The sequence below is a fragment of the Anas acuta genome, chromosome 16, assembly GCF_963932015.1.
Source record: "Anas acuta chromosome 16, bAnaAcu1.1, whole genome shotgun sequence".
Lineage (NCBI taxonomy): Eukaryota > Metazoa > Chordata > Aves > Anseriformes > Anatidae > Anas > Anas acuta.
Window position 1 is genome coordinate 3,779,415 of NC_088994.1, and position 13,754 is coordinate 3,793,168.

At 50.3% G+C, this 13,754-nt stretch overlaps 1 protein-coding gene across 7 annotated transcripts in view; it reads right to left on the reverse strand.

Moving 5' to 3' along the window:
- Positions 1–7,520: 7,520 nt before the first annotated feature.
- The window catches only part of TOX2 (TOX high mobility group box family member 2), a 134,091-nt gene continuing 127,857 nt past the window's right edge, over positions 7,521–13,754 (reverse strand). For all 7 annotated transcript variants that reach the window (XM_068700381.1, XM_068700377.1, XM_068700383.1 and 4 more), the window contains exons 8-9: positions 13,573–13,703; positions 7,521–8,651 (exon numbers count right to left, since the gene is read on the reverse strand). In XM_068700381.1, coding sequence (XP_068556482.1) covers positions 8,615–8,651; positions 13,573–13,703 — 168 coding nt within the window. In that variant the 3' untranslated portion in view covers positions 7,521–8,614. The remainder of the gene's footprint in view (positions 8,652–13,572; positions 13,704–13,754) is intronic.

Below are 13,754 nucleotides of genomic sequence, written 5' to 3' on the forward strand. Positions count from 1 at the left end.
TACTACCAATGTCACCCACTAAACCATGTCCCTAAGTGCCAGGTCCAACCTTTCCTTGAACACCCCCAGGGATGGTGACACTCCACTGGGCAACCCATCCCAATGCCTGACCACTCCTTCTGAGAAGAAATGTCTCCTCATTGTTTTAATTGTTGAAGAGTAGCGGCATGACGTTTCCATTTTTCCAACCAGGGACATCACCCAAATGCCAGGACTTTTCAGCTCAGATGGAAGGAGGCTTGCCAGTTCCCTCAGGACCCTGGGATTCATGTCATCAGGTCCCATAGAGCTGTACCTGTTTAGATTCATCAGGTGGTCTCAAACCTGCTCTCCACTTACAGTGGGTGGGACTTTGATCCCCCAGTCTTTGGGTTCAGGGAAATTAAAGGCTTGGGAAGCCCGTCTACCAGTGCAGACAGAGGCAAAGAAGTTGTTGAGTACCTCAGCCTTCTCCATGTCTGTTGTTACCCATTACTCAGATATAGAAACTCACTCCTAATAGAAGAAATTAGCCACCTGTAACCACTTACCCACTACTATTTTCACCCCTCCGTCTATTTTCACAAATGTTAAAGGTGCACGGCAGCCCTTGGGGACTCCTCCTGTCACCCAGCACAGCAGCCCGAAGGGAGCTGGGGCCTCTCTTGTGCTGTTCCTCGAGGCTCTGTGCAGAAGGGCTGCCACCTCTCGCACAAGGGCTGTGGGATGGGAAAGAAGCACTCACGCAACCCCTGAGAATTGGCACGAGATGTTTATTGCCAGGACATCCTGCAGAAAAGCCTGCGGGATGTCCGTATTGTTCGGTGGCTCCAAGCTAATGCTTGGGATGGAGCCTGAGCAAGGAGTAGGGAGCTGGGCGGGCACTCCTGCGCCGCTGGTGGTGCTCTCGGATGGAAGAGAGCATCGACACGCTGCGGCAGTCCCAGGTCTGCTCTGGTGGAGGTGGATCCACGTCCATTTGTTCGTCCACCTCTTCTGGTGTGGAGCCCAGCTCCATGGGCTCCACAGTGCTTGGCAGAACATCAAGCCAGGCTTTGCCCGGGACTGCCCAAACGGGTTGCCTCCCATTCCGAATGTTTTCGGGCCAGGGTGCCGAGCCAGGTGGTCGTCCGGTTCCGCCCGCAGGTCCCATGCCGCTGTCAGCTTGGTTTTCACCCCTGGGTTTGAGGTTGCTGACAGTTTTCCGGCCATGCCTGGGTCCCACGCTCTGTTCCAGACCATTGGCACGCCTCTGCTCCCCACGGCTCCATGCCTGATGCTCCACGCCACCGCTGTGCCTATGGGAAGGCCCGGGCCCCCTGTTGCTGGGTGTTCGAGGGGGCGGCCTGTTCCCCGCGTCCTTGCAGTACCAGTGGTACCGCTGATATCTCTCTGTGGGCTGGGCGCCAGAGGTCTCTCGAGCACTGATGTTTCTTGTGCTGCCGGCGCTCTCCCTCCGCCCACGACAAATCTCCTTCATGTTGGCTGCGCTCCTCCTTGGTGCTCCTTCGGACGGCATGCCTGTCCTCGCACACCAAGAAGGGCCGCTTCTCGCCTTAATGCTTCTAGTCGTCTTCCTGCCGCGTACGCCGGCTGCCAGAAGAGCTAGTCGCTGAGCGAGTGGTGGGCCAGTGGCAGGCAGCCTGTGTTATAGGGCCCACGGGGCAGTGGTGGCCACTGTGACCTCAGCAAGGCTCTGTGATGGAGTGGCCCAGGCGTGGCCAAAGGCGGCTGGGTTGGGAGCGGCCTGGAAGATGCCCTCACACAGAATCACAGAATTTCTAGGTTGGAAGAGACCTCAAGGTCATCGAGTCCAACCTCTGACCTAACGCTAACAGTCCCCACTAAACCATATCCCTAAGCTCTACATCTAAACCTCTTTTGAAGACTTCCAGAGATGGTGACTCCACCACCTCCCTGGGCAGCCTGTTCCAGTGTCTAACAACCCTTTCGGTAAAGAAGTTCTTCCTAACATCCAACCTAAAACTCCCCTGGCGCAACTTTAGCCCATTCCCCCTCGTCCTGTCACCAGGCACGTGGGAGAACCCACACCTCGCTACAGCCTCCTTTAAGGTATCTGTAGAGAGCGATAAGGTCGCCCCTGAGCCTCCTCTTCTCCAGGCTGAACAAGCCCAGCTCCCTCAGCCGCTCCTCGTAGGACTTGTTCTCCAGGCCCCTCACCAGCTTCGTCGCCCTTCTCTGGACCCGCTCGAGCACCTCGATGTCCTTCTTGTAGCGAGGGGCCCAAAACTGAACACAGTACTCGAGGTGCGGCCTCACCAGAGCCGAGTACAGGGGGACGATCACCTCCCTAGCCCTGCTGGTCACAGTGTTTCTGATACAAGCCAGGATGCCGTTGGCCTTCTTGGCCACCTGAGCACACTGCTGGCTCATATTCAGCCAACTGTCCACCATCACTCCCAGGTCCTTCTCTGCCTGGCAGCTCTCCAACCACTCATCTCCCAGCCTGTAGCTCTGCTTGGGGTTATTGCACCCCAAGTTACACATTGCACAAAGTTACATGGGCAGAGGGGCCAAGCTGGAGCAGGAGCTGTGTCTGGAAGCCCACGTGGCTCTCAGCAGCCAGCCCTCCTTGCTCCCCTTAGTCCCATCGGATGTAGGGTGCATCCAGCAAGCAGCCCGTGGGAGGGAACGTGGAGGGGAATTGCTGCTTTTGCCTGGATATTCCTCAGAGACCACCGGCAGGCCTTATGGGTCCTCTGCTGCTCCCTGCTAGGAAGCGGCAGGTTTTGTTTCCCCTTTGTGGGGGGCTGCTGGGGGAGCACGAGGAGCCCAGCAGTGGGGCAGGTGCCTGGCTGAGTGGGTGTCCCAAGGGTACAGGTGGCTGCAGGATGGGAACCAGGACACATCAGGCTCCAGAAGACCCTCCAGGACAGGTGCATCTCCTTCTCTGTGCTCTCCTGCTCCAGCTACTCCAGCCTACTTTTCTATTATTAAATCATAAAATGATGAGAGGCATAGCCCCGATAGCCCATGCTGAGTCCCCCTGCAGCTCTTCTCGCCAGCAGCACTGAGAGCAAAGGGACTGTGGCTGGTGGGGTGCTGGGAGGTGCATGCCCTTCTCGATAGATAACTTTCTGTGAGTGCTGGCTGCACGGGAGCATCGGGGGCTTTTCCCCAGAGCTGTGACATCCTTGCCCAGGCCATGGGACCTGACAGCAGGAGCATGTTTCGATGCCAGAAATGTTAATAACATGCCTGCTGTTTTTATTTGTGGTCAGTCTCGCTGGAGATAATGCTGGAGCACATCCCAGCCTGAGCAGGGCAAGGCAGCTGTGTTAGATGCAGGGCTTAATGCCTGCAGATTCTAAAGCCACTGGCTAAAGCCACTCTAGTGGCTGGGCTGATTCTGCCAGGTGCTTCGATAGCCACCAGTGTGTGGGTGTTACTGCTGCACCCACAGCTCTCCTTGCCATCTCCAGGCGGCCGTGCCCTCCTTCTCCTGGCTTGGAGGCAGAAGAGCCCTCAGCCCTATGGCATCTCCTTTTGCTCTTGGAAACCTGATTGTCCCACTGCCAACTGAAGTTAGAGCCAGTCCTGGGCAGATCTAGTGGGTTCCTAGCCCTTTGCTGCCTTGGAGCCACGACGGGAGCATGAACACAGGCAGAGGGGTGAAGCAGTGGGTTGGCAGGAGTCATGGAGATGGAGGCTGAGACAATGAAGCTGAGCACTGCTGAGCACCAAGTCCTTCAGCTGCACTAGTACCTGCAAACGAGCTCCCCAGTATCATCTGCAAAAACATCCACCTCATACGTTCTGCATTATTTGACCTTCTGTCCCTACAAATAATAGTGGCAAAGCAACAGAAAGCTCTCTAATGTGCTCACATTGTAATAAAGTAACCCCACTAGGAATAAAATCTAAAGCAATTACTGTGCCAGGTATTATGCTGATTTACCAAATTGCAGTTGAAAGTCAAGAAGAGTTGAGGATACGGTGATAAAACATCTGATCTAAAATCTGACTCTAAATTACCCTTCTGGCCAGCACAGTATTTCAGCCAGAAGAATTGTTATTCCTCTCATTTCTCCTCTTCAAAAATCATCGTTGAAACCAATAATTTTGCACTCCTCATGGATTGGAGTGAGGACTTGTCTGCACTTTGTGCTGTGTGATTAGCTACTAAAGGCAATGCTGAGACTGAAGAACAGAAACTTCCCACTGCAGGGTGGGGCATACAAAATGAAAACCGTGTGTAAGAAAAAGTCTCTCTTTGGAGCCATTCTGTCCTCAAAATGGAAGAAAAGATGCACCACGTCATGTTTGCTTGATGGGTAGAGACTTTCCGTCACCTCCTGGTAACTGTGCTGGGCAGAGGGCAGGCAAAGTTCATGGTGCACATGGTTCACACTGGCCATGGTGCAAAGCTACCCTCATTGAGGGGACAGGACCTCACCTTGCTTGGCACAAGTCTTATCCTACCAGCACGTGCTGCTGTTGTCAGGGGCCTGAGGTTTGTCAAATGAAGTCCTTTCCTTTGATCCTTCTTGCGTAAAGTTTTCAGTATTGCTTGTCAGGACTGGTTTCCCTTCTGTTCAATCATCTTAATAATACTGGCATGGGGCGGGACACGGGGTGCTGCTGGTGGGTGATCCCCATCCTGAGCGAGTTGTCCAGAGGCACAGCATTCGCCTGGACGGCAGCCTGCGGGGCTACGTCTCAGCCCCCAGAGGGTTAACACCATTGAGATCCTGCTGATCAGATTTGCTAAACTCCCCATTACATCCCACTGCGTTGCTAATTACGTCTAAGCTAAAGCTTGCTAATTACGTCAAGCTAAAGTCAATTAGAGAGGTTTCTCCCTGCCCGCACTTCTTGACTTCAGTCTCCATCACCAGCCTTGGGCCTGGGAGCACCTGCCTGAGTCCTGCTTCCCCCTGTGGCCCTAGAAGAACCCATTCCCAAAGCCATTTTGGAGCCTTCTTGTGACAAAAGTGGCACTCGCTGGCTGAAAGCAGGAGCTCTGCAGTGGCCCCTGCATGGGGAACATGACCTGTGTGGAGCAATTGCAGCCGCTCAGGCACAGGGAGGAGGGGGGGAGCTGATATCCTTCTTCAAATATGGAAAAAATTACTGCAACAAGGAAAGCAATAAATTCTCCCCGATGTTCAAATGTGAGGGATTTGCTTTGTAGGGAGAGAGATTTAGGTTAACTGCCTGGAATTGAAAGGTTTTTAGAGGGAGGTTAGGCACGCAGGGAGGGTTTAGGAAGGGCAGTCCCTGCCCAGAGGCACTAGAGGGGATCAGGTAGCTTCTCGAGAGCCAGCTACCATATTTTCTACTAAAGCTGGTCATAAATGAAGGATTCAGGCCAAGGAGAGTGTTCCCAGCCACACTACTGCTGCCTGGACAATATGCCCATAGGTCTGGGCGAGCGGTGCCTGCACCCTGCCTGCCACCCGTGTCCCCTGCCAGCTGCTGGACGTGTGCCACCAGCCAGCCCCTGTTTGGGTGGCATTTAGCTCAGGGGTCTGGCACAAAGCAGTGCTCTGGTGCTGGCCTCTCCCAGACCTTCTCCCACGGCTGGCAGCAGCTTCCCTGTGATTTCGGCTTCTCTAAACCACTTAACTGCTGCATGAAAAATATTAAAGTTCAGAAACTCTCCTTGGAATACGTCCTATCTCCTGGCTGTGATAACTTAAGGTAGGTTTTCATCTTAATGTCCTGTTCTCCTCCCCCATTTTAGTAATTGCATATGTGGAAGAAATCTCCTGGCTCTGATACTGCAGGGTAATTATCTGTTCACTGCAAGCTAGCCAGGCAGGGCCGGGATGCCATCGTGCACGCTGCTCCTCTGGAAATTTTATTATGCTCCACGCTTCGTTTTCAAATGGATCAAGATGACAGAGGTCAGAGAGGAGCTTCATGGTCCGACACTGGGCACCAGTGAGGAAGAGCCCCACGTTTACAGCTTCCTCCAGCAGCTCTGCTCACTGCCCACCTCCAGCACCCTGTGCTGGGAGAGCCCCGATTTCGCTGTGCTCGTGCCAAGGCTCGCTGTGCTTGCACCAGCAGGGTTAACGGGACAAGGAGCAGGCACTTTTTGCTTTGTACCTGCTCTTTAGAGAACAGGAAGTGTGGGGTTGAACAAGTAGCTGCTCTAATGAAAGCTGATTTGTAGAGTTACATCTTGATTTCACGTCTCGCTCCCCTGCAGAGAAGGCAAATGCCCTCAGCAGAGAGGACTGGCACTCGATGGCCTCGCGACGACGCTGCCACGGCCTCAGAAGTGGCGGCTAACACAGACGTGGTGTCAGGCTGATTGCAGGAGTTTGTGACCCGCCTGGATCTCGGCGGGGTGCCAGGGGCTCGCCACCCACCTCTCCCAGCCCCCCGAGGGGGGCTGCAGGGCAAAGCCTGCTCCCAAGGCCACTGCGCCCCGCGCCACATGAAGGCCTCACCCCCGCCTCCCCACAGAGGCCAGAGTGGGGAGCTTCGGGGTGGCAGAGGGTGGGATTTTGGGGTGTTTTTTACCACAGGACACAGCAGGACACCCTCCTCCCCCCCCATGCTCCTTGTCTGGTGGTCAGCAAGAGCCAGGGCCTGGCACCACAGAGGACTTGCTGCACCAGGCACAGGGCACGGCAGTGTTTCTGAAGAGTGTGTAAAACCATTAGGCAATGAAAAAGACCATTTATCTCATCAAAAAAACCCTTAGCTCTGAAGGGTGAGCTCCCTCTGGATTATTAAAACGGTCTGAAGGCTTTAAAAAGTTATTTTAAGTCATTGGAGAGCATAAATGTTAAAGCCACTTTCATCATAAACAGGTAACAGTGGGGATAATGGGATCTTAACTATGACATTTGGACCTAAATGAGACCTGATGCCCTGAACTGTGTGAGAAACGCAGCCATGCTGCAGCTTCCCATTTTTCTATTTAAATGCACCCCTGCAGAAATTGGGCCTTATCTAAATGACAGCAACTTGTGTGCGAGTAACACTGTGAGGGGAGACTCTTACGGCCAAGGCTGCCTGTAAAAACAGGCTTAAAATGGTACATTAATTAACGGGTTTCCTCCAGGCAAGTGGCCTGAGGTGTGAAATTTCATGTCGTGTTAGTTTTTATGCCATTCAAATATTCCATCCTTTTTATGTGTTCACCAGGGCTTCCTAGGAAGAGACGGAACTGGGCTCCTGTGGGCATCTGGTGGTGGCCTCCGGGCAGCACGGTGCTCCCGTGTCCGCATGGACAGGGCAATGAGCTGATGCTGAGACAGGGAGGTACCCTCTGCTGAGTGAGAAGTGGGTTTTTTTCCAATAAAACACGGGAAAAATGTGTGTTTGTCAGCATGGCTGCCATTGCTCAGCCATAATTTTTATTGTCGGGGTGGTCCCTGACATATTTAATTACGTACTGTAAAGCAAGGGGGGGTGGAGAAAGCAAGTGAGGATGTGGTGGGAGAGGAGGAAGGGATGGGGGAGCTCAGGAGCACGAGGAAAAGGCACGGTGCATTTTTGGGCTGCGTACCTTGAGCCACGCTGGCGAAAGCTGCCCCCAGAATAAGGAGAGACTGGTTCAGTTCTACTTTTCATATGTTTTATTATAAAGAAAGGTAAGATAAGCATTGTGAACCGAATGTGCCAGGTGCTGTGAATGCAGCACCTTCAAACAAAATAAAAAATTAAAAAAAAAAAATGCACCTTATGAGAAACTGTAATTATGCTCTCTAATCTTTCATAAATAGACAAAAATCATTGTCAGCAATTTTTAAATAGATGGACATATGGCAGAAAAAATATAATAATGCCATAGAACATGGATATAAATTGTCCATTTCTTGCTGTACAAATAATAGAAACAAGTTTGGCAGGCTTTTTTTGTTGTTTTTGTTTTTTTTTATACACATCTCCCTTCTATGTATAACTAAAAAATGTGCTACAATTAATATAAAATGCTTTTACTATAAAGTAAACTACTAATTTTTTTTTTCACAAAAAAATCTTAAAGATGTCTTTAGCACAGCTCTAAAACACTTAGTAAACTACTTACAACTATCCAACAAATTATATTTTCATGATCTTTTTCACATTTTTCTCTCATATTTTGCCTTCTGCTCTCTCCCCCCACCTACCTAGGAATAGTTTTTATTTAATTTTTGTATTTTTTTTTTGCCAGACATCCAAGGCCTTTGCATGTACAATATTCACACAAACTTCACATTTTTCTTGCACAAAGTTTAGTGCTGTTAGCAAGTCAAAAGAGTGCATCCTCCTACTGAGCTGGCCTAATGCTTGAGGACACCAGACCTGGGCTTATGCTGTGTCTAAAAGCAGTTCACTAGGAAAATAGTCTGTAGCTAAGCTGATGGCAAGCAGAAAAATGGTGTCCCCCTTTTTTTTTTTTTGTTGGTTTTGTGTTTATTTATTTTTTATATATATATATATTTTTGTTCTTCATGATTTATGAGGTTTTGGGCTTCCACAGAAAGTAGACTTTAGAGTTCACAAATAATCAGAGAAAACTGCTCTTGGAGCCTGGGACTGAAGCCAGCGACGAGGCGCAGTGGTTGCTGCTCGTCCGTAGGACTTGCTCGGTGCCTCTCTGTGTAGTCTGTAGGATAGACCCCCCCCAAGTGTCCTTCATCTGAGCCTCCCCGAACAGGGATGGTGAGCCTTAGGTGAGGTAGAGCGCCTTGTCCCTTGGCAGCATGCTGTAAAAGAAAGGAGAGGCAGGAGGTGAGACAGGCTGGAAAATGTCCTGGAAGTCCCTCAGGAGAGCTGGCTGCCAGCAACAAGCACTTGCGTGGCTGTTGGCATGCTTGCTCTCAGCCCCACCGAGGCTTTTATGGCTCCACAATGCAAAGCATCCAGTGGCTGGCACCTAGGGACAGGTGTGTGGAGAGGAACCAAGCAGAACGCACGTGGGACTCAGAGCTTGCTGTAGTTTCAGTTCATCCTGGATTGTAACAATAAGGGCTGAGACACCAGGTCACCTCCAGGGGGAATTTTGGCTCTCGCTGGGCTGCAGGGAAGGGCCAAGTCTGGATTTCCCTGCAGAGCACGCAGGTGTGGCACTGGTACCAGCTCCTCCACCATGCAGACACGGTCCTCAGGCTCAGCCATAGGGGGTTAGGAAAGGTGCACTTGCTTTTGGATTAAATGTGTCATTTTCATGCTGCACATGGAGTAGGGGGTCGCAAAAATGTAATTAAGGGGCTTATGCCTGAAGATGCCTGTAGGTGTCCAGGAGGATTTACAAAAATGAGGTGGCTGAAGACTGTGGGAACAGGAGACATCACCTGCTCAATGCCCTACTCCTCCTCCCCCAAAATAAGTACAACTAGAAACATTAACAATCAGGAAGTAAGGGGAAAAAATGCTGTGAGACAGCAACACCAGCCAGTCTGCCCCTCAGTCTGCTGAAGGCAGCAAGAGGCAAAAGAAGCCCATGGAAGATGAGTGTGCCCCTCTCCCTGGCTGAAAGGCAATTTGGGCTTTGCTCTGAAACCCATTTCATTTGAAAGGGTTGTATCGTCTGCACAGCTCTGGCAGAAACATTGTTGGGGCCTTAAAAGTAGTGAAGGACATTACAGAGCTTTGGGAAATTCTGGTGTGGGTGTGATTGTGAGTGGAATAATGGGGAAAGAGCAGACAGCAAGGCAATGCTGCTGCTGATAGAGTGCAGTGCAGAAGAGTCTGCACTTTGTTAGTCTCCACATTTTATAATTTGCATTTAAAATGCAGAGTGTTCCCTACTGCACTCAGCAAAGATTTAATACCAGCGAGCAGCAGTGAGGTATTCCAATACTAAAACTTCATTAATTTTACAAAATATGCTACAGAACACTTCCCAGTTCATTACGGAGTATTACTATAAATAATTGAATCCAAACTAAGTGCATTTGTGGGGTTTTGTCTTTGTCTTTTTAGAGAGTTTGCTCACTTAGCTTCTGATTCAGAAACTTCCCCCACTTAGAGTGGATTGCTTCATCATTAGCAGGAATGAGCACGGCTGTCAGCATCGGGATGAAGTGGCTCTACATGGCATCGTGTGTCTGGACAAGGCATACCTGGGAGCGTCCCAGCTTCTAGCCCAAGGGAGTGGGTAGAGGGGAGAAAAGTTGCCCAATGACAACACATTTATAATGGCGGCGTCACACAACGACATGCGGGTATATTTTCAGCAGCTCACATAACTAGCAGGCCTAGGCTATGGATAAGGTGAAATCCATGGGGATTTCAGACAACACACAAAGATCAACACGGGCTGGGAGGGCCTTGGAGCTGTCTGATTCCACCCAAAGCGGGGCCATCTAGGTGCAGGTTTCTCAGCATCTTCAGAGTAACACCGTGTCTGAATAACAGCATCCCCAAAACCTGGTGGATACAGTTACCTCTTGCAAACGAGAAGGACATAGGGAGATGACTCAAATTCAGTGTTACCACCCCAAATCTAAATAGTAGGAGGCAAAAGTGAATGAATCCCAGACAGCTTTGGTATGGAAAGAGCAGAAAAAATGGTGAGGTGCCTTGAGGAATTAGGAAAGATTTGCAAGTATTTGCAAACCACGCTGCAACCTTGGTAGAGGTGAGCTAGCTGCTGTGGAGAAAGTGACTGCAAAACAGAGGAATTCGATGGGTGCCTGGGAAAGAACAAGCACGAGAACAAGGTAGGGGAGATGGGGGGCTGGGTAAATATAGTTTGTGATACGATGGCAAAAAGTAATGAAATTGTATGCTGCAATTGCTTGTGGGAAGTGATAGTCATGTACTGAGTGGGAATGGAGAAACGCTGCCCATGACTTTGCTAGCAATCTAGGGTAGCTTGGGCTTAAGCCCAGAAAGAGCTAGGAAAATTGGATGGAAGTCAGTGAGCACAAACTCATTAAGAAAAGGGAAGGGGATGGGCTAAGAAACATCTAAATCCCTCTCTAATATGGCTCATTTATGAATTAAGGAGTGCCTGCTCACAGGATCCTGGATCTGAGGGGTATAAGTGAAGAAGTATCATTTAATGGCATTTTAACTAGCACTGACTGGCTGAAAAAAAGCTTCAGCAATTCATCCTAAAAGGATTTGCTCGATAAGGAGGGACAGAGAGAAAGCCAATCTCGTTAGCTTTTCTGAAGTTGTCTGGGTGAAAAACACAAAAGGAAATGCAAGACTGGGGGGTTTACCCCAGCTAACCCAGTGCCGACATCATGGGAGCTGAGGAAACACCAAGCTCATGGCATGGAGGCGAGGGGGAGCCCACGGGCAACTTTGATCAGAGCTTGCAACTAGTGCAAAACTGGAGAAAGAGCCCAGGCAGGAAGAAAATGATGAGAGCCAGATAAACCTCTTTTTGGGACAAGCACAAACGGAGACATGGGGGCTGCAGCTCAGCAGTAAGAGTAAGGTCCTACAGATGTGTGCCGACACTGCAGGCAGCGCAGCGCACACACATTGGTAGCAAACACGAGGGGCTGGCAGCAGCAGGAGGTGGTGGCACTGCTGATGCCCCAGGCTTTACAATCAAATGGAAAAAGTCAGCTCTGGGAGCTGGGTTTCCAGCAGCTCATCTGTCTCTAGCCAGAGGAGATGGGCTCTTTCCTTAAGAGACGACGGCATTTTTTAGTGCACTAAGCGCTCTCGGCAGTACTGATCCATATGCATCTGAGTTCATTGCTGTAACCTACTCTAATAATTATCTGGAAGTCTCTGCATAATCTGTCTGGTTTTAAAATATATTTTTTTTCCAGGAAGCTGCGATAAACCCATGAAATTCGATATTTCTGCTGTGACAAAGGCATGAAATGCATGAGCTTTGATCATGAATTGCATGGGCCCTCTGCTAACAATACGGCGCTCTAGCCGCATGGCAAAGAGCTTGTTTTAGCAACACAAAACCCAGTCCTGCCTGCAACGTTAGCATTTCACCTGTGTCTGGGAGACGCTTCTGCTCAGCTCCTTTGCAAACTGGGACCCATGTGCCATAACCCTCCAAGTGTTTTGCCCACAGGATCTAAAATTACATTTATCATCGAGCGCCAAATAGCTTCCTCTTGTTGGGTCGTCTGCGGAGCCCTCAGTATGGACCACGCCAAATTCCCTGGCAGAGCCCAGAATAATCCCTGTAGCTGAGCACCCTCGGCAGGCAGACAGCAGCCATATTCTAATGGCTCGGTGAGTTATTTATTTCCCTGAAAGAAATAAATGTCTGTACAGTCTGTGCCCAGCCCAGCCATTGTAAGTGCACTGCTGGCACAGGCAGGAGCTGTACTCTGAAAAGCCTGGGAGCTTGCTATTATCTCCAGTGAAAGCACTATGTTCCAGCACTTCAAGCAAATCAAACAATACTCAGAAGCTACTAAGCCTCCTTCCCTACCTGCTCTAGCAGCAAACCCCATGCCTGTTTTACAGAGTACAAGAGCAGTCTCGAAACTATTACTGCTGAACCAAGAGCACCTGATTAGGCTGAGGTTGGAAATGGCTTTCACACCCTCACTGCTCCCCAGCTTTGAGACAATCGTGATGTTTTTAATTATTGGGGAATTCAAGCAGCATTGAAAGGACCTTCGTGCTGGAGCTTGTAGGCTGCAAGGGGAAAGATCTGCACAGATGTCGGTGGCCTTTCCTGCAAGGTGCAGAGGACCAGAGCATCACGCAGCTCATGGGAGGAGAAGGCTTTGAACCTTCTCATGGCTAAACCCTAGGGTGGATAAGGGATCTGCTGCTAGAGACAGCCAGAGATTGTTGCCTTGGCAATAAAAGCAAACACTTTAGAAGGAGAAGCACTTTGCTTACGGATGTGGCCAAATGCCCTCAAAGCCTACCATCTCTTGGGACTCACTGGGCAGCCACAGTGGAGCTCCTCAACAAGAGTTTAGTTCTCTCAGGCAAGCAGCAAAACCACAAACTGGCTGCTCGGGCTGCACACAGCAGCCACTGCTGGCCAGCCCACATAATAATCTGGCAAGTAGTTCTAAAACACTCATTTCCAGGGCATAATGCACCAAACACTCACAGGACACGGATTTCTTTCCCGTTCTTTAGGTGATGGCCATGCATGACCCAATGCATGCAATAGGCTGGGCTTCCCTGTCCTGCTCTCGTGTCAAGCTCTCCCATTGCCAATGGCATAGAAACCCCCAAAAAGAGAAAACTCCTCATGTCCAATGATGAAATTATCCATGATTTTTTTAGCTACCTGCTTCCACAGCATCACATCAGTGAGCCTACAGAGGAGAGGAAACCGTGAGCATCATTTACCATAACGAGCCTAACCACTTGCTGTATGTTTGGAGGCAGGTTCTCAACTGCTGCGAGCTGCTGGACTACCAACAATTTACAATCACACTGTGTATCCTGTACTTTCTGGTTAAAAGACGCTGACCCATTTGGCTTGGAGGAGGCAGGAAAACCACTGCAGAAATTGCTTCTGCAGCTCAGTGATGGCTCAACCATGCCCCAGTGGCTCTTCAAGCCCAGGGCTCTTGTCAGACCATGGGAGGAAGGAAGCACCGTGACAAGGAGATGCAAACTGTGCCACACGGCATCTTCCTCTTTTTACCACCGTCCCTATTTGAACATCAGATGACCGTATGGTCACCGTTCAGGTGTCACGAGAGATGCCCCATTGTGTCTACTGGCCTGCAGTGGTTGATCCCGCACTCTCTGCTGGGGTAGTCGCTGTCCCACTCAGTGCTTCCTGGAGGATTTGATGCACCAGGCGAACGGGGTCCAACGCTGTTTTGAAACTCAGACGAAATATGCGAAAAGTCCTGCAGGGTGGAGGAAAGGAAGGGTTACACGTGCTCACGGAGGCAGGACAA